The sequence below is a fragment of the Oncorhynchus nerka genome, linkage group LG23, assembly GCF_034236695.1.
Source record: "Oncorhynchus nerka isolate Pitt River linkage group LG23, Oner_Uvic_2.0, whole genome shotgun sequence".
NCBI lineage: Eukaryota > Metazoa > Chordata > Actinopteri > Salmoniformes > Salmonidae > Oncorhynchus > Oncorhynchus nerka.
This window is the reverse complement of record NC_088418.1, coordinates 28,155,663-28,177,729: the sequence shown is the minus strand read 5'-3', so window position 1 is coordinate 28,177,729 and position 22,067 is coordinate 28,155,663. Positions and strand designations below refer to the sequence as shown.

Below are 22,067 nucleotides of genomic sequence, written 5' to 3'. Positions count from 1 at the left end.
GTGATATGTTGAAAGCTTTAAAATCCCTCCAGTAGGCCTACTGATGATTTATTTGTATCATTAATTAGCTAGAGTCCACTCACATCCCTAATCACATTCCTACTCATTAGGCAAAAACAAAATGAAGAAAACAGACTGAAACAGGGACTACCTGGACAATAAGAACAAAGATTTTTGTTTTCCATTGCAAAATGTTTTGCTACGGTGTGTGTCCTTCTGACACCCTGGTGTCCCGGGTCTCAATCCGTCCCTGATTAAAGGGGAAGACTGGAAACCAGCAGTGCTGAGGAGTTGATCCAGCAGTCCTTAAAGCTGAGATTTGAATAGGTTATCCCTGCTATGTCGACCTTCGTCACCCTCTAAGTGATTCATCCAAAATATAACTGCTATTTTCAACTGACATCCATGTTCTCTCTTTGTAAAAGACTTCCATCCTGTTACGGCACTGTTCTATGTTTTATTCCACATATAACCAAAAGCATAGCCCAGATCTTAAATTGTGTGGCTGCAGTGTGGCCTTCATTCTCCCAATGCCCTTGGCATTCCTATATTCTGTGTCCGTATAGCAAAATCATATGAAAAATGGGTTTTCACTCGTGTCACTCCGCAGGAGGATTTGCAAGCCTGACAGAACTGGTTTGATTGGCATATCTAGATGTGGAGTGAAGCTCGCTGTAAATTGTTTTATTCTTAACAGAGGAATATAGGGAATATTCAAAGTCATCATTATTTTCCTCAAACCCATTTCCCTGTAAAAAAAACTATGGATAGATCAAATCTTTTCCTGCACTTGGTTTAGAGGGTGATGGAGTACACCAACGAAAATAACATTCTAGTTCTCTAAATCTGCAATAAAGCCCTGTTGTTGTGGGGAGGGGGAAGCTAAAATATAGTACTATATTGTAGGTGGCCTACATTTATTTTCAGGGCACAATCTTCTATCTATTTTCCAAGGACAGTCAGACTCATTGCTTATCAGGCCTCCTCTACCACTGTAATTCACAGCTGCCGTATGAAATGGGTTCCTTTTCTGAAATGGGTTCCTTTTTTAATGTGTCTCGATTGACAGCACACCAAATGAGAAATCATTTACGAGGGGCACGGCCTTTGACAGTGCTGCTGTGTGTGTCTGTGTGTGTCTGATGCACCCCAATCAGAAAAATGGTCAGACAATTTACAAGACATGTGCCACCCTTTCTCATTTAAAATCTTGAGAGTATTTGTTGCACCTTGTTGTTAAACACACCTTACACACCTTATAATAATCCCTATGCTTTTCTCCCAAAGTGGTTGTCTACCTGTCTGTGCTGCTGACCCTGTCTGTGTCCCAAATGGCACCCTATTCCTTACACGGTGCACAACTTTTGACCAGCCTCCCTATGGGGTCCTGGCTGAAAGTAGTGAACTATATAGGGAATAAGGTCCCATTTGGGACGCACACCCGTCTCTGCTTAATAGTGGTGCTAAACCATAGCTCTACGCTTATGTGAAACAATGCACAAATCATACACACTGTGACAACTCATGGTACATTTCCCCATAAATAACAGATTAACCATACACACATATCAATCACAAGTATAAACACTTACAAGCCTTGACTAAGAAATAGTTAAACATATCATACATTTCTAGTAAATGTGTTATTCATGTTGATAACAAAACAACAGTAGAAGAGTAGTCTTCTATAAATGGGATGTTTGATTTGATTACTGGGTACACACTGTCATTAGTCCACAATGGCAATCCCATTTACAGTCCCCTTACAGTACCAACTATGTGTGTATGAAAATCCGTGTGAAAAACCATGCATTTCTTAAGTTAATCGACCTCCAATCTCAACCAGGTGGTTCTATTAAAAGGCCAGTGTTCATCGAAACCCACTGCATTAGGGCGTACTGCATTATCCTTGGGACACTTTACCTAAAAAAAAGCTCAGTAGAATAACCAGGAGAACAAAACGGAATTGCTTCCTTACTGTGAATCGACAGGTCACCTGCAAGACACTGGTTGTGTCCCATATGACACTCTATTCCCTATATAGTGCAATACTTTTGTTTTTAAAACATGTCTGCAACACTGCCATCCCAGATAATGGGTTGAGAATCCTGACAATTTATAGTTTGGTGACATAATCAAATGTTTGTCTTTTTATATATTTTTATTTCTCATTCATTGAGTGAGTCTCGTTTAGTGTATGAGTTCAATTGTGCCATTTTACTGAAGGGAAAAATGGCAAAACAAAAGCCAAATGTAATAGGATATTGACAGTATTTGAAAGAATATCTAGGCCTACTGGTGCCATCTACTGGTCAAATAGGTTACATTTATGGACATGATAACAATTAGGCCTAATGTTCAAGTAGGCTATAATATGAGATACATGCATAATCTTGGGTGCCAATTATTTTATGACGTCAACACGCGGAGTAATAACATTATCATAGAACGCAAGATACAAGAGCAGAGTCATTGTAATATCTAGACTACGTGCAGCAATTTCAGAGCAATTATTGATAAATTCAGTGACTTTGCCGGATATATGATCATATAGTATTTGTTTTTTTTAAGCTCCAGGTCTCTCCCGAACTCGCTGCCTCTGTGAATACCCACATGGGCAACTGGAGCCCCAGGGAGGCGAGAACCGCTGGGCCCGCACTGCCTGCACTTGTCCCGCAAGAGCAGCAAAAGATCCCTTCCAAGTGGACTGTGGCCAAGGAAGAGATCATGCTCATGCTGGAGGAGGGCCTGGGTCCCCTGCAGAGAGACCTGGCCCAAGGCATGCAGGAGATGGCCACCAGCCTGAACAGGAGCCTCACCCTGAGAGAGCAGAGCGGGCAGAGGGACTACAGGCTGAAGCAGGAGTGGAAGCAAACCAGAACCTCTGACACTGACCTGTGCATAACAACGTAGATGGAGAGGATGGAAACCATGGAGTTGGAAATGCACAATGTTATCATGTATGTCAAAGGCTGTGCTTACACAGGCAGCCCAATTCTGATATTTTCTTCCCACAAATTGGTGTTTTGACCAATCAGATCAGCTCTGAAAATATCTGATGTGAAAAGATCTGATGTGATTTGTCAGAATACCAATTGGTGGAAAAAATTTGAATAATTGGGCTGCCAATGTAAACTCAAAATATGTCAATTGTAAACATGGTAGGCCTATGTTAAAAGCATTGTTTGTATGTGTGTGTGGGTGTGGTTGTCCCTAACTTTGCCAACAGACAAAGAGCTGTGAATGGATCAGTGGTTCACCAATCAGGGGCTGGTTGCACCAGTTGGGGGGGGGGAAAGTTGGGATTTAAATGTTAGGTCGGGCGTAGCTACTACATCTGACTATGATCAGAATTTACATCTGTTGTTGCACCAACCAAAAGTAAGACTAGTTGTAGCTATGTCCGGCGAAGGCAATGTGCGCCCATGAGATTTGATGCTTCATAACGATGGTTGATATGTGTCACGAACTGGCTCGAAGTTTGTAACAAAAAGGGAGACAACGTGGAGATAAGGAATAACAAAATATATTTATTAACTAAAGTAAACCAAGTACAATTAACAATGGTGTGTGTGTAGTCGGTAATCAGTAGTGTTAGTGAGTGTTTGCGTGCATACATGTGATAATGAGGGGTGTTGAAAAGTACCAAAGTAAACAACCAAAACGGCCACAAAAATTCCACAACCAAAATCTATCAGTGTCTGCATGGAGTCTCCCCCAAATAATGGGGAAGAGGTGTATTTATCCCGGGACACACCCGAGCCCAGGTGTGTCCCATTTCGCTGACGACCCTCCCAGCTCCGCCCACCGACATCCTATTAAGGAAAACAAGAGCAAAGAGAATGACGAATTCTGACAGAGTGGGAGGGTTGTCATGGCAGTTCTAAACATTGTGATGCATGTAGCTTCGCCCATCACATCCCAAAGCCCACCACTATGCATGAATGTTTTCTTAACCACAACTGGATGGTTCAATCAATAATTCATGCGGGAATGAATATCACAAAATTACGTAAATATTCAAATAAAGTAGGCTAATGCCATTGAAGGCATTTATCATATTGTTGCTGTTAACCTAAATTCCCAAAGTAATCCAACCGTTTTAAATACTTTAAAGCAGGAATGGGCAACTGGCGGCCAGTGGACCAATTCAAAAATATATTTCACATTTTTTCGGGGGTGGATACTGTTCGGGTCCTAAATTACTGTTGAGAGTTAGAATAATAGAATACATAAGGTGCAATTTAGAAATGTGGTTCTGCATCAGCAGTAACTCAATCAGCTAAAAAAATGTTTAATTGGCAAATTAGTCTAGCAGCCAGCGGGGTGGGTCTCATTGATCATCAGTTATCAATATTAAAAATGGCAAACATTTGCCTTCTTTTGCTCTTCACTTGTGTAGTAGCCTAGGCTAAATGTATTAAAACTAAAAAACAAACCTTATTTAAATAAGCATTCTGACCCTTTGCAATGAGACTCGAAATTGAGCTCAGGAGCATCCTGTTTCCATTGATCATCCTTGAGATGTTTCTACAACTTGATTGGAGTCCACCTGTGGTAAATTCAATTGATTGGACATGATTTGGAAAGGCACACACCTGTTTATGTAAGGTCCCAAGGTTGACAGTGCATGTCAGAGCAAAAACCAAACCATGAGGTCGAAGGAATTGTCCATAGAGCTCCAAGACAGGATTGTGTCGAGGCACAGACCTGGGGAAGGGTACAAAAACATTTCTGCAGCATTGAATGTATCCAAGAACACAGTGGCCTCAATCATTCTTAAATGGAAGAAGTTTGGAACCACCTAGACATTTCATAAAGCTGGCTGCCCTACTAAACTGAGCAATCGGGGGAGAAGGGCCTTGGTCAGGGAGGTGACCAAGAACCCGATGGTCACTCTGACAGAGTTCCTCTGTGGAGATGATTGTCCTTCTGGAAGGTTCTCCATCTATGCACACACAATCAGGCATATGCACACACAATCAGGCCAGACAGAAGCCAATTCTCAGAAAAAGGCACATGATAGCCTGCTTGGAGTTTGCCAAAAGGCACCTAAAGGAGTCTCAGACCATGAGAAACAAGATTCTCTGGTCTGATGAAACCAAGATTGAACTCTTTGGCCTGAATGCCAAGCGTCTGGTGGAAACCTGGCACCATCCCTAAGGTGAAGCATGGTGGTGGCAGCATCATGCTGTGGGGATATTTTTTAGCGGCAGGGACTGGGAGACTAGTCAGGATTGAGGGAAAGATGAACAGAGCAATGTACAGAGAGACCCTTGATGAAAACCTGCTCCAGAGCACTAAGGACTTCAGACTGGGGCGAAGGTTCACCTTCCAACAGGACAACAACCCTAAGCACACAACCAAAACAACGCAGATGTGGCTTCGGGACAAGTCTCTGAATGTCCTTGAGTGGCCCAGCCAGAACCCAGACTTGAACCCGATCAAAGATCCCTGGAGAGACCTGAAAATAGCTGTGCCTGACAGAGCTTGAGATGATCTGCATAGAAGAATGGGAGAAACTCCCCAAATACAGGTGTGCCAAGCTTGCATCATCATACCCAAGAAGCCTCAAGGCTGAAATCGCTGCCAAAAGTGCTTCAACAAAGTACTGAGTAAAGGGTCTGAATTCTTATGTAAATGTGATATTTCATGTAAAAATATAAAATAAAATAACTGTTTTTGCATTATCATTACGGGGTATCAATACACAACATCCCCCTTTACTTGGATATGAACTTCAATGTCAACCTGACTTACACAACAACACTCATTCTTTACCTGTAAAGCAACCTTTGTGTTACTAATAAACAACTCAAATATGTTTAATGTCTTATCATTTCTGTTCTCCTAATGGACTTTCCTTTTTAGCTTACTTCTAAGCAAAACAGTATAAAAAATGTTTAACTAACAAAACATTCTGCATCTTTTTCACAACATAACTCAAACAATGAGTCTTCGCATTAGTCCTTTGTACTTGTCATTTTTCAGTTTCTTCAGATTTTTCTTTACCGTACAGGATCATTATTTAATGACAAAGTCTGTTAACTTATGTGGCAGTTTAATTTGTCTGTGAGGCCTAACTGGCATGGGTCTCCGTGGTCTTTCTGGTGATCCCTCACAGACAGAGTCCAAACCAGAGACCATGTATTGTCTCAGAGTAGGACTCTGTTCCAGTCTCTTTCAGTTGTGTGGTGTTCTTTGGTTGTGGATCTGGCTCCTCAATTGTATACCTCTTCACGAATGTTGTATTCCTGGAATACCTGGCTCCGGATGGAGATTGAACAACCACGTTGTTTCCCTCTTTATTGATCACAGTGTGAGGTATCTCGCTGAAGGTTGTGAACTTGTCCGTTTTGTCCCATTTTAGGAGAACCTGGTCTCCAATGTCCACGTCAGAGTGCCTGTCTGCATAGATCTTGGATTTCCCTTTCTGCTCAGCATCATGGTGATCAATGGACCTGTAGACTGTGATGTACTCACGTAGCTTCCGCTTTCAGTCCAGCCCCTCAGCTTGTGCAATGTGAATCCGTTTAATGAGGGAAGCATTTTGCCGCTCCACTTCACCATTTGCCTATGCCCATTTTGTGTCATTTTTTTTGCATGCTATACCCCATTTTACTGTCAGAAGTTCTGGAACTGGGATGATATGTACCGTGGGTCGCAATCAGATTGAATCGTTAATGGTAGACCATGACGACTGAAAATCTTCTCCAGACCATCAATCACCTTTTCTGCATTGGTCGATTGTATGACATCATATTCATAATATCTGCTGTAATAGTCTACAACTACTAGTATTGAGTGTCCTGTTGGTAGTGGACCCAATAGGTCCGTGGCGACGTCCTGCCAGGTAGCACTGTGGATCTGGCACATCTGGTCTTCATACAATCTGGCAACCATGGCATGACTTGACATGTCTCTCTGCAGCCTTGTCCATGGCAGGCCACCATACTTTACTCCTGATGTTGTTTTATGCCTACAATGCCCAAATGTCCCTCGTGAGCTAAGGCTAGAGCCCTCACATAAAGTGCATGCGGCAAAACAATGCAGGTTCCCCTTAGGACTAATTGTCCAATTACACACAGTTCAATTGCTATAGGTGCATATGCCTGGCATGTCTCAGAACACCCACGCTGAATAGCATTTCTCACCTCTCTTAGCTCTTCATCTGCAGCCGATGCTTCCTCCACTTCCCTTGAGGTCATTGCATTTCGAGTTGCGTTCACAGCCACAAATCTTACATAATCCTCTGCTCCATGTGTGTGTGTGTGTGTGTGTCTTTCACTGCAGTCCCTCCAATTAGACAAGACAGAGGGTCAGCGATGCCGATTTTCCCTGGTATGTGGACAAGGCGAAAGTCATAGGGTTGGAGTCTCAGCACCCATCGTTCGATGCGAGCGCATGGCTTTGAGCGAGGATTGTAAAATAGCCTCCAACGCCTTATGATCAGGCACTAGACCTTTCACAAGCCCCAACCAATGCAAGGGACTCACACTCAGTTTGTGAATATCTGTGTTCACACTCTGACAGACACGTGCACAGCTCCTAGGCCCTCTGGTCCTGCGTCTGCTGTTACTTTTGTATTTGCAATCTTTGTCAAAGTACACGAATGTCGTGGCTTCAGCTAGTTTTGCTTTGTCTGAAATGCATTCTATTCCGGTCCAAAGTGGTGTGTCCTTCTTGGTCAACTTCCGCAGAGGCTCCGAGAGTGTAGAGAACCTGGGAATGAACCTACTGCTGTAGCTCACTAACCCTAGAAAGCAACGAACCTCTGATGCAGTCTCAGGCTCCCTTTCAGCTGTGAGCCCAATGCCCTTCTGTGATAGTAACATGCCCCTAAACACCAGTCTGTCCAAAAACTGAGTTGAGAGTCAGCCCACAGTTCTCCAGCCTGTTGAGAGCAGCAGGTAGCCACTGGTCATGGACAATGGTGTCATCTGATATGTTCTCCACCCCCTCGATGCCTGCCAGTGCTGTTGTGATTTCCTGTTGATACTACTCACTCGCCGATGAAACTCAAAATATGAGTCTTTTATATCCGTATATCCCATTATGCACTGCAAACTTCATTATGCCTCTTGACTCTAGTTGATGTTAGCTCCATTTAAGATCTAGTTTCTGAACATGACAGACCCATTTATTCCTTGCAAGTTAGTCTACTGTAGGGATCATGCACCTGCCACGTATGATTGCTGTGTTCACGTGTCTCATTTCCAGAAACAGTTTTATGTCGCCGTCCAGTTTTGGCACTACCACTACCAGATTCACCATCCACTCTCTCGATTAAGTCCATGTTTTGTAGTTCCTCAATCTTTTTCCTCTACAGCTTCTCAGGTGGAAAGGTACACGCCTAAGGGCCTGTGCTACTGGTGTCATATTTTATTATGTAGGTTGATCTACTGTTGTTTTACCTTTGTTTTGTTTAAATACCTGTCACTCGCTCACTGCTGATATGGTAACACCCACTTTTAGCACACCCATTTTAATGGCAATGTCTTTCCCTAGAAACGGCTCACCCCGTTCACATATCACAGTGAATTCATCCTGTTTCCTGCGCTTGCCTATGTTTATTTGGCGTGTGAAAACCACAGGAGGTTGGTGGCACCTTAATTGGGGAGGACGGGCTCATGGTAATGGCTGGAGTGAAATAGGTGGAATGGTATCAAATACATCATACGCATGATTTGCCATTCCATTTGCTCTGTTCCAGCCACTATTATGAGCCGTTCTCCCCTCAGCGGCTTCCACTGGTGAAAATCCCTTTTTATCTGTCAGTGAAGAACGGCACCGGATTTCCTTGGCTTTCAAAATGTTCAATGTACTGTCATCTACTATGTTACTCGTGGTCCCAGAATCAATTCAGATTTAACTATCGTTTTTAAACATCATCCTCGTCGCCATTGTTCATCCTATGCTTCAACTTACATTTACATTTAAGTCATTTAGCAGGCGCTCTTATCCAGAGCGACTTACAAATTGGTGCGTTCACCTTAAGACATCCAGTGGAACAGCCACTTTACAATAGTGCATCTAAATCTAGTAAGGGGGGGGGGGGGTGAGAAGGATTACTTTATCCTATCCTAGGTATTCCTGAAAGAGGTGGGGTTTCAGGTGTCTCCGGAAGGTGGTGATTGACTTATACTGAATTTCACCAACCAGACTTATTTTTCTACTGTATTATTGACTGTATATTTGTTTTACTCCATGTGTAACTCTGTTGTTGTATGTGTCGAAATGCTTTGCAATTGTAAATGAGAACTTGTTCTCAACCTGCCTACCTGGTTAAATAAAGGTGAAAAAAATAAGAGGTAAACTTCAACATGTCTTTACTCCATCACTGTCTGTGTAACAAGCCCTGCATGCCTTTACTTACGTGGTGATATCATATCAGTACGTCACACCAATACATGACACTGGGGACTATTATTTTGTTGCAGTTTTGTCACAGAACCCAATGCCACAGATTTTATCAATGGCAATTTTAATGCTCAGAGATACAGTGAAGAGATCCTGAGGACCATTGTGAGGCCTGTTTTTCTTTTTTAAAAGCCCAAAGTCGTGCGATTCATCTGCCACCATCACCTCATCTTTTAGCATGATAATGTATGGCTCCATGTCGCAAGGTTCTGTACACAATTCCTGGAAGCTGTAAATGTACTCAGACATGCCACTGTAACAGTATAACTTTAGACCGTCCCCTCACCCATACCCGGGAGCGAACCAGGGACCCTCTGCACACATCAACAACAGTCACCCACGAAGCATCGTTACCCATCGCTCCACAAAAGCCGCGGCCCTTGCAGAGCCACTACTTCAAGGTCTCAGAGCATGTGACGTCACCGATTGAAACGCTATTTAGCACACACCACCGCTAACTAGCTAGCCGTTTCACATCCGTTACACCACCCATTGAGCATGTTTGGGATGCTCTGGATCGACGTGTAAACAGCGTTTTCCAGTTCCCACCAATATCCAGCAACTTTATATTTTTGTTCATTGTAGATAGTACGGAGAAATGTTTGAAGGGATGCATTCTTACTTTTTTGCAATAATTTTGTTTGTACAAAATGTTTCATTGATGTCAATGGCAGGTCTGTGCAAAAGTTGAAGTCGTCAGGATTCAGCACTAGGTGATAACCCAGTAGAAAAAGGCTTCAAGGAAGGAAAGCAGGGGTTTGCGCAAGACATACTGTAATAGTCCAGTCTTCATGTGATGTAGAAGAGGGTTCAATTTACTTATCGTCTTTTTCACAGGTTCGTCAGTTGGCTGTGTTCAATGGGGTGCTGTGGTCGATGTTAAATTCTCCCCTAATAAGGACCATGGTTCCTTACTCTTTCAACTCAGCAAATAGTGTATTTTTTTTTACCTCAAACTACAAGATAAGTTTATTTGATAACAATATACATGATTTAAATCTCATGTCAGAGGCTGGCCTACCACATGCTGCCCCCCCAACAGAACATTTGTGTTTGATTGGTGGTGAACAAATGATTGTTATACTGTGTTAATGGGAATAAACATTTTAACAATGTACATTTTGGCCAAGAAAATCTTGCCATCTTTTTTCCCCCTCAGGTCTTACAATGTATTCTTACATTCATCTTACAGATTCAAAAACATGATGCTAAAAATGACTGTCTGGTGTACTAGGTGATAAAAATGCACACTGCATTATGGTTTAATTTGTCACACGTGTCGGAAACCACATTAGGTGTGTCCTATATAATCATCCCCCACTCGTGCCAAAAGAACAGCGGTAATAATAAACAAATGCTAATATTAATTTACAAAATGGACAGATCCAGAGAAAGAACGTAAGACATATTTTCCCTCTTCCAGATATGGAAGACCAACATGGAAGGAAGAAAATTATTTTAAGAGGAAAAGACAACTTAACCGTTGCGACATGCACCTGCCACCTGGGCAAAAAGGCTAATAGCAGTTGGTATGATCCATCGACAAAATGTTTTTTTAAAAGGACAGAAAATGTTAAGACATAATCCAGTTAGTATTAGATTAAAGTGAGAGGGGGAAGATGGGAGGTACAGCAGAGGGATAGATAGAGGGTAAAAGAGAGGGATAGAGAGTATGTGAGAGGGTCACACTGAAGTTCTCTAGCTTATAATTTTATAAAGGGTCTCCTTTTGATTGGGAGGGGGGGGGGGGGGTGAGAACGGTTCCCGCATCGTTACTCTCTAGGCCGTGATTGGTTGTCTTGATAATATTTGTGTTCTGGGCTCGTTCAGTCAGTTCATTGGATATTGGCTAAGTGCTCCCGCCACAGCATTGGCCACTGCGGCCCTGGGGGGCGGGCTCCTGAAGGTCCACTCCTGCCCGGGCCCGGCCCCCTGCCCCGGCTGCGCCCTGAGCCTCGTTCTTGGGCAGCTTCTTTGCTACAAAGACAGAGAGTAGAGAAGAGTAGAGTGGGCCATTAATGCTGCGTTCATGTGCTCCCAGAAGTAACAGATACACAGATCATCCAAAATGTGGATCTCACCATCTGGACTAGTGAAAGCCAATTCCTATCCTGTTTGCATTGTATTGGTAGTTATTGACGGTAAGTCACTCTGGATAAGAGCATTTTCTATATAACAAATTAAAAGTACAATGTAGTAGGAATCCACCAATTTGAATTCATCCTATACCTGGGTTTTCAAAGTAGCAACAATGTAAGGGTGGAGGTCTATTTAGGCTATTGAGATAAACCCATAGAATAGTAATCATACATTCTGTGTGATCACTAAATGAGGACTATAAGCCAATGGTGCTTGGAGTGAGTATGTTGGGACTCACTGGGTAGATGGTTGCCCTTACCTATGGCCATGAAGATTTCGTTGACATTCATAGCAGTCTTAGCTGAAGTCTCCATGAACAGTAGACTGTTGTCATCGGCATAGGCCTGTGCTTCCTGTAAAGACAGGACAATCATATTATTATTACAGAATTTGTGAGGATTATTCAGGTCTATAACAGGTTCTTAAGCACTAAGGAGGGGGTATCCCGGACACAGATTGAGTTTAGACCTGGACTATAAAAAGCTATTTAGCCCAGGACAAGGCATAATCTGTGTCCAGGAAACTGGCCCTAAATGACAATATGTGGACGACAAGTATTTTTTGTTTTACATACTGTGCTTTCGGAAAGTATTCATACCCCTTCACTTTTTCCACATTTTGTGACAGCCATTTTCTAAAATGGATTAAATTAATATTTCTCCTCCTCAAGCCACACAATACACTATAATGACAAAGGGAAAACAGGTTTTTAGAAATGTTTTGCAAATGTATTAAAAATGTTTAAAAAAACAGAAATACCTCATTTACATAAGTATTCAGGCCCTTTGCTATGAGACTCAAAATTGAGCTCTGGTGCATCCTGTTTCCATTGAGCATCCTTGAGATGTTTCTGCAACATGAGAGTCCATTTTTGGGGTGCATGACACCCCTGTGTGTGCGCATACACACACACACATATATATATATATATACACATATACATATATATATATATATATATATATATATATATGTATGTGTGTATGTATATGTGTGTATGTATATGTATATATGTATATATGTATATATACACACATACATATACATATATACATATGTATATATATATATATATATATATATATAGGATTATATATATATATATACACACACAAGGCACATATATATATATATATATATATATATATGTATGTGTGTATATATATATATATATATATATATATGTATGTGTGTGTGTATAGATATATATATATAGGATTGGTCAAGGCACAGATCTGGGGAAGGGTACCAAAAGAAGAAGTTTGGAACCACCCAGACTCTTCTTAATGGTAGAGTGGGCAGACAGCTTCTCAGTAAAAAGTACATGAAAGCCCGCTTGGAGTTTCCCCAAAAGGCACCTAAAGAACTCTCAGACCGAGAGAAACAAGATTCTGTGGTCTGATGAAACCAAGCTTGAACTCTTTGCCCTGAATGCCAAGCTTCACGTCTGGAGGAAACCAGGTACCGCTCATCATCTTGCTAATACCATCCCTACGGTGAAGCATGGTGGTGGCAGCACCATGCTGTGGGAATGTTTTTCAGCAGCAGGGACTGGGAGACTAGTCAGGATCGAGGAAAATATTTACGGAGCAAAGTACAGAAAATCTGCTCCAGAGTGCTCAGGACTTCAGACTGGGGAGAACGACACAGTGGCTTCGGGACAAGTCTCTGAATGACCTGAGTGGCCCAGTCAGAGTCCGGACTTGAACCCGATTGAACAGGAGAGACCTGAAAATAGCTGTGCAGCGACGCTCCGCATCCAACCTGACTGAGCTTGAGAGGACATGCAGAGAAAAATACAGGTGTGCCAAGTTTGTAGCGTCATACCCAAGAAGACTCAAGGCTGTATCGCTGCCAGAGGTGCTTCAACAAAGTACTAAGTAAAGGGTCTGAATACTTATGTAAATGCGCTTTCAGTTTATAAATGTTAAACTTCTTTTTTTAAACAGTTGTTGCTTTGTTATTATGGGGTAAGTGTGTAGATTGATGAGGAGAAAACTATTTAATCCATTTTAGAATAAGGCTGTAATGTAGCAACATGTGGAAAATGTTAAGGGGTCTGAATACTTTCCGACAGCACTGTATGTGTATACAGTTGAAGTATGAAATTTACATAGACTTAGGTTGGAGTCATTATAACTAGTTTTTCAACTACTCCACCAATTTCTTGTTAACAAACTATAGTTTTTGGCAAGTCACTTAGGACATCTACTTTGTGCATGACATGTAATTTTTCCAACAATTGTTTCCAGACAGATTATTTCACACAATTCCAGTGGGTCAGAAGTTTACATACACTAAGTTGACTGTGTCTTTAAACAGCTCGGAAAATTCCAGAAAATGAGGTCATGGCTTTAGAAGCTTCTGATAAATTATGTCAATTAGCCTGAGTCAGTTGGAGGTGTAGCTCTGGATGTATTTCAAGGCCTACCTTCAAACTCAGTGCCTCTTTGCTTGACATCAGGGGAAAATCAAAAGAAATCAGCCAAGACCTCAGAAAAAAAAATTGTAGACCTCCACAAGTCTGATTCATCCTTGGGAGCAATTTACAAACGCCTGACAGTACAAAGTTCATTTGTACAAACAATACTACGCAAGTATAAACACCATAGGACCACACAGCAGTCATACTGCTCAGGAAGGAGACTGCGTTCTGTCTCCTAGAGATGAACAACAGCAAAGAACCTTGTGAAGATGCTGGAGGAAACGAGTACCAAAGTGTCTATATCCACAGTAAAACGAGTCCTATATCGACATAACCTGAAAGGCCGCTCAGCAAGGAAGCCCAAAACCGCCATAAAAAAGCCAGACTATGGTTTGCAACTGCACATGGGGACAAAGATCGTACTTTTTGGAGAAATGTCCTCTGGTCTGATGAAACAAAAATAGAACCATTTGAACATAATGACCGTCGTTATGTTTGGAGGAAAAAGGGGGAGGCTTGGGTGAGGGAGGAAAATTATGTGGATATATTGAAGCAACATCTCTAGACATAAGTCAGGAAGTTGAAGCTTGGTCGCAAATGGGTCTTCCAAATGGACAATGACCCCAAGCATACTTCCAAAGTTGTGGCAAAATGGCTTAAGGACAACAAAGTCAAGGTATTGGAGTGGCCATCACAAAGCCCTGACCTCAACCCTATAATAAAATCTGTTGGCAGAACTAAAAAAGCGTGTGCGAGCAAGGAGGCCTACAAACCTGACTCAGTTACACCAGCTCTGTCAGGAGGAATGAGCCGAAATTCACCCAATTTATTGTGGGAAGCTTGTGGAAGGCTACCCGAAACTTTTGACCCACGTTAAACAATTTAAAGGCAATGCTACCAAATACTAATTGTGTGTTCGTAAACCTCTGACCCACTGGGAATGTGATGAAAGAAATAAAAGCTGAAATAAATCATTCTCTACTATTATTCTGATATTTCACATTCTTAAAATAAAGTGGTGATCCTGACTGACCTAAGACAGGACATTTTTACTGGGATTAAACGTCAGGAATTGTGAGTTTAAATGTATTTGGCTAAGGTGTATGTAAACTTCCGACTTCAACTGTATGTATGTATATATATATATATATATTTATTTTTTTTTTTTGTACACTATCATAGTACCACACCAAATAGTAGAAGACCATTTGGACTATGACAAAAATAAAATAAAATTAACAATTCATTCATCAGCATCTGATTTTGTTGTTATTATCATGCTAGCTGTTTTGTTATGTTGTCAAACAATGAAACACACACAGTGTGGGAATTATTCTCACCTGGAGATCAACGGCTCTCTTGTTAGCGACGTCGGCCTTATTCCCAGCCAGAGCGATGACGATGTTGGGGCTGGCTTGTCTCTGCAGCTCCTTCACCCAGTTCTTTGCCCGCGTAAAAGTGTCCTGATGAAACACGCAAAAGGCACAGAATGCATCATTTACATTAAGGTTATGACAGGGTAAGAGAGTTGAACTAAGTTCATAAAGCATTGAGAATTGATATTCTTAAACAACCAAACTATTGGTTTCACTGGTCATTAAAATTCAATTGGATGCCCTGCCTACACAGTTGTAAGGTGTAACAGATAAAGAGCCTTTACACACTCTGCTGGTGATGTCGTAGACCACAATTGCCGCCTGGGCTCCTCTGTAGTACATGGGCGCCAGGCTGTGGTATCGCTCCTGGCCTGCCGTGTCCCAAATCTCAAACTTGACTGTCGTGTCGTCCAGGCAGACAGTCTGTGTGAGGAAGGCAGCTGGAAAATAGTAAGATGGAGGAAGGGAGGGAAGAAAAGTTAAGAGGATATGTCAGGGGAGGAAAAAGAGCGGTGTTCATGACTCTCGGAGGTGTCTTACATAGCGCAGACTTTATTCCTACATGACAGAGAAGCAGGTCTATTCCACTTAATACATTTATACCTGCACGTCTATCAGTAACGTTGCACCGCAATTGAGTGCGCCATGACACGGGGTTGACATGTCTATCTCTCCCACTCGCTTCAATGTCAACATTTGTTTTGTCATTACGGGCACTTAAAACCTATCCAGTGTAGGGAAAGGTTTCAGTTGCAGTTCCTCAATTTGCTCTACGCTAGAGGAGGCCTACGAACTGAATCGTACACACACAGGTAAAAAAAAAAACCTGCAGAGGCGTTAAAAAAAAGTAACTTTGATACGGTTCTATTTTTATAATACAAAACATACACATAAACAATTTATCTGTGAATTCTGAAAAGCTATCCAGGGATTGTTCCATAGGGTTGTGTTTTTCAGGGGGTGATATTAGTTCTTGTAGAATACGTTCAAATCTTCTTCAATGTGGTTGAAGTGTTCTTAACTATGAAGTTGTTCATTTTCTTTGCTTTATCCTTTGAAAATAGACACGTGAAAAGATTGGGACGAGCATGCACATCTTCAATATGTACCCATTGTTCCTCTTTAGCGCATTTAACTATGTCGCAAGTAAAAGCCCTGGGTGGCAAATTGATACAATTCCAAGTCTGGAAGGTTAAACCACCCTCAGACTTAGGAAGTTGTAAAAAATTCATTTTTATTCTATGAGTATCAACGTGACTTTATTGATAGTCCACAGTGACTAAGTGACTAACAGTGACTAATAAAATAATAATAAAATGGATACTATCAACAAATAGGGACTTTGTAATAGGATCATAATGTTATGAAAGGTCATTTGAAAAAATATATATATTTTTGGTATCATTTGTGATTTTTAACTATGTCCTGCCAAACAGGTTGGAGGATTAAGTTCCTAACGAGCACAACACTGCTGCTTCTACGGATCAGAACTGCAAAGAGAAATGCTAATCCCATGTCTGTAAACTACAAACACTAGAATTCCACAATCACATGACAGCGCAGAGTCCATGGCCTCGTTCCAATCCTTCCTTCCTACCTCCCTTTATTGAGCCCAATCACTGACATGACTGGGTCATTAAATCATTGATTACTTACTAGAAGGGAGGAAGAAAGATGGGCCTTGTTCAAAAATGCTATTTCTCCAGCAGTGAAGAGGACCCACGAGGCATGTCAATCTTTGACCCCTCTAACAATTCTAACATTGCGGTCATTTCCTGTGCCCTCTATCGTTGACTGGAGCTTACTATTGTGACTTGCATACGATAGGCTAATATCCGGCAGAAATGCTGTTCTACAGTGTTAATCCATTTCATTTTTGGAGGTTAATGGCATCTCCACTACAGTAGCATCGTCCTCTCCTGAAACTGGCCCTTGTTGATTACAAAAGGTCAAATAATGGTTAAATAAATGCAATTTGTGTCAACCCTACACTTTTTCCTTTTGTCTGACCTCATTTGCTTTGTTTTTAAATATCCATGATATGGTGATGCCATTCTTGCAATGAGATCTAGTAAATCCAAATATCACAGATATAAAAGACCACTTGATGGAATAGAGAAACCTGCAGTGGGTCATATCAAACCACCAGAAATAGCCTGCACAAACAATAGTAAAAAAAAAATATATATATATACACACAGTGAATAACTCACCTCCGATGGTGCTCTCTTGGTACTCCTGAAACTGGCCCTTGACGAAGCGCAGCACCAGGCTGGACTTGCCCACCGCCGATTCCCCCAGCAGCACCAGCTTGAACTGGCAGATCTTGTTGCCTGCCGCCAGGCCGTTGGGTCGCGCCGGTCCTCCACGACCCGCCATGGAGCTGTGCAGAGGCTATCCTGAATGAGAGGGGCTTGGCCACGCCAAGAGAGACAGCGGGGGGGGGGGTCTGGAGCAGCAGTGGAATTCCGATGCGTGGGGGCAGCGGTTGGGATCCGTATAACACAGGCACAGATGGGGATTAGGTTAGAAGGGCTGAGCTGATCGGCGCCGGAAACCAGACAATGGTGCAGAGAAAAGATAGATAAACGATTACTGACAAGAAGTAGAAGCATTAAAAAAATACCACAGTTAGTCTGGCTGGAAAGTCCCTGCAGGTATAGGTGGAAGTGGAAGTTAGGCAAACCACACCGGTCCTCGTGTGAGAGGGGTCTTGCTATTGGCCACCTTATCTTCCTGGCATGATGTGTCAATATTGATAACTCAAACACTGGCAGATATGAAGTAGAGCCTCTTCAGTTAATGTGTTGGTGGGCAGTTGGCCTATTCAATTTCAACCAAAGCATTATAAACTATGTCCAGAAATACCTCCACGGGGTGCATCTTGTCAGTCTGATTTTGCATGGCTGGCTAAAAAAACATTTACAAACTATGTCCCTATAATGTGCTCTCTTTATCAATGATTTAGATGACTAATAGAGCCGGGGCACTGTGTTCACGCCACCGCACCTCCATCTTGGCACTCCTACACCATTGTAAAATATATTTAGGAAGCTATAAAAATGAATTTATTAGTGTCTACACATTTGTTTTTTCCATGTGTATTCTATTACAGACACCTTAATGCATACTTTTAAATTATATTCTGTCAGTTCTTCCTTAAATTATATTTTTGGGGGATTACTAATGCGATGTTCACCACTACAACAACAACAACAAAAATACGTAAATACATGTAATTTTGTAGAATAGAATTCCATTATTTCCTATGGAGGACTGCTCCTACTGGGGAGTGCCAATATGGCTGACAGGTGGCTTCCAAAGGCTCTCAATGTCCAATACATAGCTTCACCAACCAGGGTTTATTTACATCATTGCTCTTTACTTTACTGTTTGATGCCATCTCTGTACACTGAACAAAAATCTAAAAACGCAACATGTAAAGTGTTGGTCCAATGTTCCATGAGCTCAAATAAAAAGATACCAGAAGTGCTCCATTCGGACAAAAGCTTATTTCGCTCAGATTTTGCACACAAATGTGTTTACACACCTGTTAGTGAGCATTTACTTTGCTAAGATAATCCATCCACCTGACGAGTGTTGCATATCAAGAAGCTGATTAAACAGCATGATCATTACACAGGTACACCTTGTGCTGGGGACAATAAAAGGCCACTAAAATGTGCAGTTTTGTCAAAAAACACAATGCCACAGATGTCTCAAGTTGAGGGGGCGTGCAATTGGCATGCTAACTGCAAGCATGTCCACCAGCGCTGTTGTCAGAGAAAAAGGTCACCTCCAATGTCGTTTTAGAAAATTTGGCAGTATGTCTAACCGGCCTCACAACCGCAGACCATGTGTATGGTGTTGTGTGGGCGAGCGGTTTGAGTTTATTTTTACAGGGACAGTGCACAATAATCAACGTTTCAGTAAAAGTGCCGGTTTTAGCCAACCAGCTCATTTTCAACCGCAGTCCCTGGCAGATTAGTTTGCTGATGTCAACGTTGTAACAGAGTGACCCATGGTAGCCCGGGGGGTTATGGTATGGGCAGGCATAAAATATGGACAACGAACACATTTTATCGATGGCAATTGGAATGCACTGAGATACCGTGGCAAGATCCTGAGACCCATTGTCGTGCCATTCATCCTCCGCCATATAATGCACGGCCCCATGTCACAAGGATCTGTACACAATTCTTGGAAGCTGAAAATGTCCCAGTTCTTCCATTGCCTGCATACTCACCAGACATGTCACCGATTGACCATGTGTGGGATGCTCTGGATCGACGTGTATGACAGTTTGTTCCAGGTCCCGCCAATACCCAGCAACTTCGCACAGCCATTAAAGAGTGGGGACAATATTCCAAAGCCTGATCAAGTTTCTGTAAAGGAGATATGTGGCGCTGCATGAAGCAAATGGTGGTCTCACCAGATACTGACTGGTTTTCTGATCCACGCATCTACCTTTAAGGTATCTGTGACCAACATGGGGCCTAATGAATTCATTTAATTTGACTGATTTCCTTAAATTAACTAACTCAGCAACATCTTTGAAATTGTTGCGTTTATATTTATGTTCACGAACGGTGTCTGTCCAAAAGCTGTCACTGGCGTAACGTTCGCTAGCTAACTAACAACTAGGACGTTGAGTTTCAGTGCACTGCCTAAGTTAAGAGTACAACAAAGTCTACCAGTTCAACAATCATATGACAGACAGGTCATACGTTAGCTAGCTAACTTAGATGACAAAACAACAGTCAGTAAGTAAGTGGAAAATGCATAGATAGTTGACTAGCAGCAATGGCTGGTTCATTTTAGTAGCTTACTCGCTACTACGCTAGCATTTCTAGTTAGCTAGCTGACTACTCTAGCTAGGTATCAAATCGTATTTGTCATATGCGCCGAATACAACAGGTGTTACCGTGAAATGCTTACTACGATCTCGTTCCCAACGATGCAGTTAAAAAAATATTGTTTAAACAATATAACAAAAAGAGAACACATACAAGGACGGTACACAAATATGATCAACTATTATTTAGAGGGGAAATGTGTTCTTTCTTACCGATTTAGATTCCAGTCGTAGTATTTGCCCTTAATTTTCAAATGACTGTTTTTTATGTTTGTTTCACTTATCGGTGTGGCGAACGACTCTATCCTGTATTTCCGCGTTGTGTAACTGAACATCCGGGTTACACACACCTTCCTGAAACGAGGCTCTCGAATCTGGAGTAGTGGGATGAGAAAGCTCAGGTTTTTATTTGCAAAACACGCTGCCTAGGTAGTCTTGACTCTACCGTACACTGACACCGGAACCTCAAAATGCAAAATCAGCCCCCGGAGGAAGAAGGTAAATGGATAGGTAGCCTGTCGGGATCAGTTGTTGCAGTGGCCACCTCTGCAGATATTTTCCAAAAAACTAACGAACGTTGCCTAAGTTAGCTAGCTATGCACTAGTCCATGACGCTGTTCCATTAATGTTACATTACACAATGACTCATTGGACGAAGCGTCTTCTTGCTAAGGGGGAATTTTGTGAAGAGTCCGGAAGTTCAATCTGCACATTAACACTCGTCGCTTGCGGTACGGTTTTGGAAGCGTAAGGACCTTATCTTTCATATCAGCAAGAAATAATAAAAAATAATACAAATTATACGCACCTTACGGCCATATATCTCCATGTTACAGTGCTTGTTTACGAAAGACAAGAGTCGACCACCTGTGCAATTAGCTACCTATCACGAAAGGGCCATGTGTTTCGAAAGCCATATAACAAGCTATGATTATTGACGTGTCTAAACGTTAAAACAAAGCGTCGGAATTGTCGTTCACAGGAGGCAGTCGTAAGAGAAGCTAATGGCTTAAAATTGAAGGGAGAAGAAGGTAGAATGCAACCTACAGTCTGAGAACTAGCTATGCACCAACAAAAACGAGTGTCACACATTACTTTAACAACTGTGTAGTAGATGTCGACCGATTAATCGGAATGGCAGATTTCAAGTTTTCATACTGTGTAATAGGCATTTTTGGGTGCCGATTACGGCCGATTATATTGCAATCCACGAGGAGACTGCGTGGCAGGCTGACCACCTGTTACGAGTGCAGACTGAAAGGAGCCATGGTAAATTGCTAGCTAGCATTAAAGTTATTTTATAAAATACAATTTTAACATAATCACTAGTTAACTACACATGGTTGATGATATTACTAGTTTAACTAGCTTGTCCTGCGTTGCATATAATGTGGTGCCTGCAATTGTGTTAATTCTCTTGCTTTCAGTGTAAGCAGAGTTAGTCTCCCAATTGAGCTACTTTGTCGCTATATTTAGCAGTATTCAGACCCCTCTAGAGACACATTTTCAAAAAAAATTGACTAGTGACAAATCTAGCAACTTTTTCTGGTGTTATTGGAGACTCTGATGTGATAGCACGTATTGTTCTTACTCCGTGGGCCCCACACTGTCCCAAAGCACTCACAGGCGGGCCCAGTCCTCCCGCAGCAGTCAGAGCAGGAGATGTTCACCCCTCATCCAGATTGCAAATGAATCGCGCATGCGGGAGAAGCCACCACTGGCTGATCCCACCCTGGCTTACATTCAGGGCAGGATGTAAAATGTTTTTTGTCTAAAATAAATCACTGCATTTGACTCAGTCACTTACTCACCTTGTCCACTGTTTGTGTGCCTCTCTGTGACATAAGCTAAA

General features: G+C 41.9%; 1 protein-coding gene across 3 annotated transcripts; it reads right to left on the bottom strand.

Annotated features, from left to right (window-relative positions):
* Window positions 1-10,535: 10,535 nt before the first annotated feature.
* Window positions 10,536-21,830, bottom strand: LOC115106648 (ras-related protein Rab-5C). 3 transcript variants are annotated; one of them, XM_029629584.2, is made up of 7 exons: window positions 20,429-20,524; window positions 19,607-19,745; window positions 17,574-17,900; window positions 15,649-15,800; window positions 15,325-15,447; window positions 11,819-11,912; window positions 10,536-11,397 (listed from the first exon to the last, which is right to left on the bottom strand). In XM_029629584.2, the coding sequence occupies exons 3-7, from the start codon at window positions 17,737-17,739 to the stop codon at window positions 11,270-11,272; spliced, it is 663 nt and encodes a 220-aa protein (XP_029485444.1). In that variant the 5' UTR covers window positions 17,740-17,900; window positions 19,607-19,745; window positions 20,429-20,524; the 3' UTR covers window positions 10,536-11,269. The 3 variants fall into 3 exon arrangements, with proteins under 3 accessions (XP_029485444.1, XP_029485445.1, XP_029485442.1); XM_029629585.2 differs by lacking the exons at window positions 19,607-19,745; window positions 20,429-20,524 and adding an exon at window positions 21,807-21,830; XM_029629582.2 differs by lacking the exon at window positions 19,607-19,745 and having other exon boundaries at window positions 20,429-20,533.
* Window positions 21,831-22,067: the final 237 nt, after the last annotated feature.

Bases quoted from the DNA above. Each gene is read 5' to 3' on its own strand.
- LOC115106648 (XM_029629585.2), bottom strand. From the start codon at position 17,739: ATGGCGGGTCGTGGAGGACCGGCGCGACCCAACGGCCTGGCGGCAGGC. The intron at 15,801-17,573 runs GTGAGTTATTCA...ACTATTTTCCAG, and splicing joins CCAAGAGAGCACCATCGGAG to CTGCCTTCCTCACACAGACT. The intron at 11,398-11,818 runs GTAAGGGCAACC...CTGTCTTTGTAG, and splicing joins CGAAATCTTCATGGCCATAG to CAAAGAAGCTGCCCAAGAAC.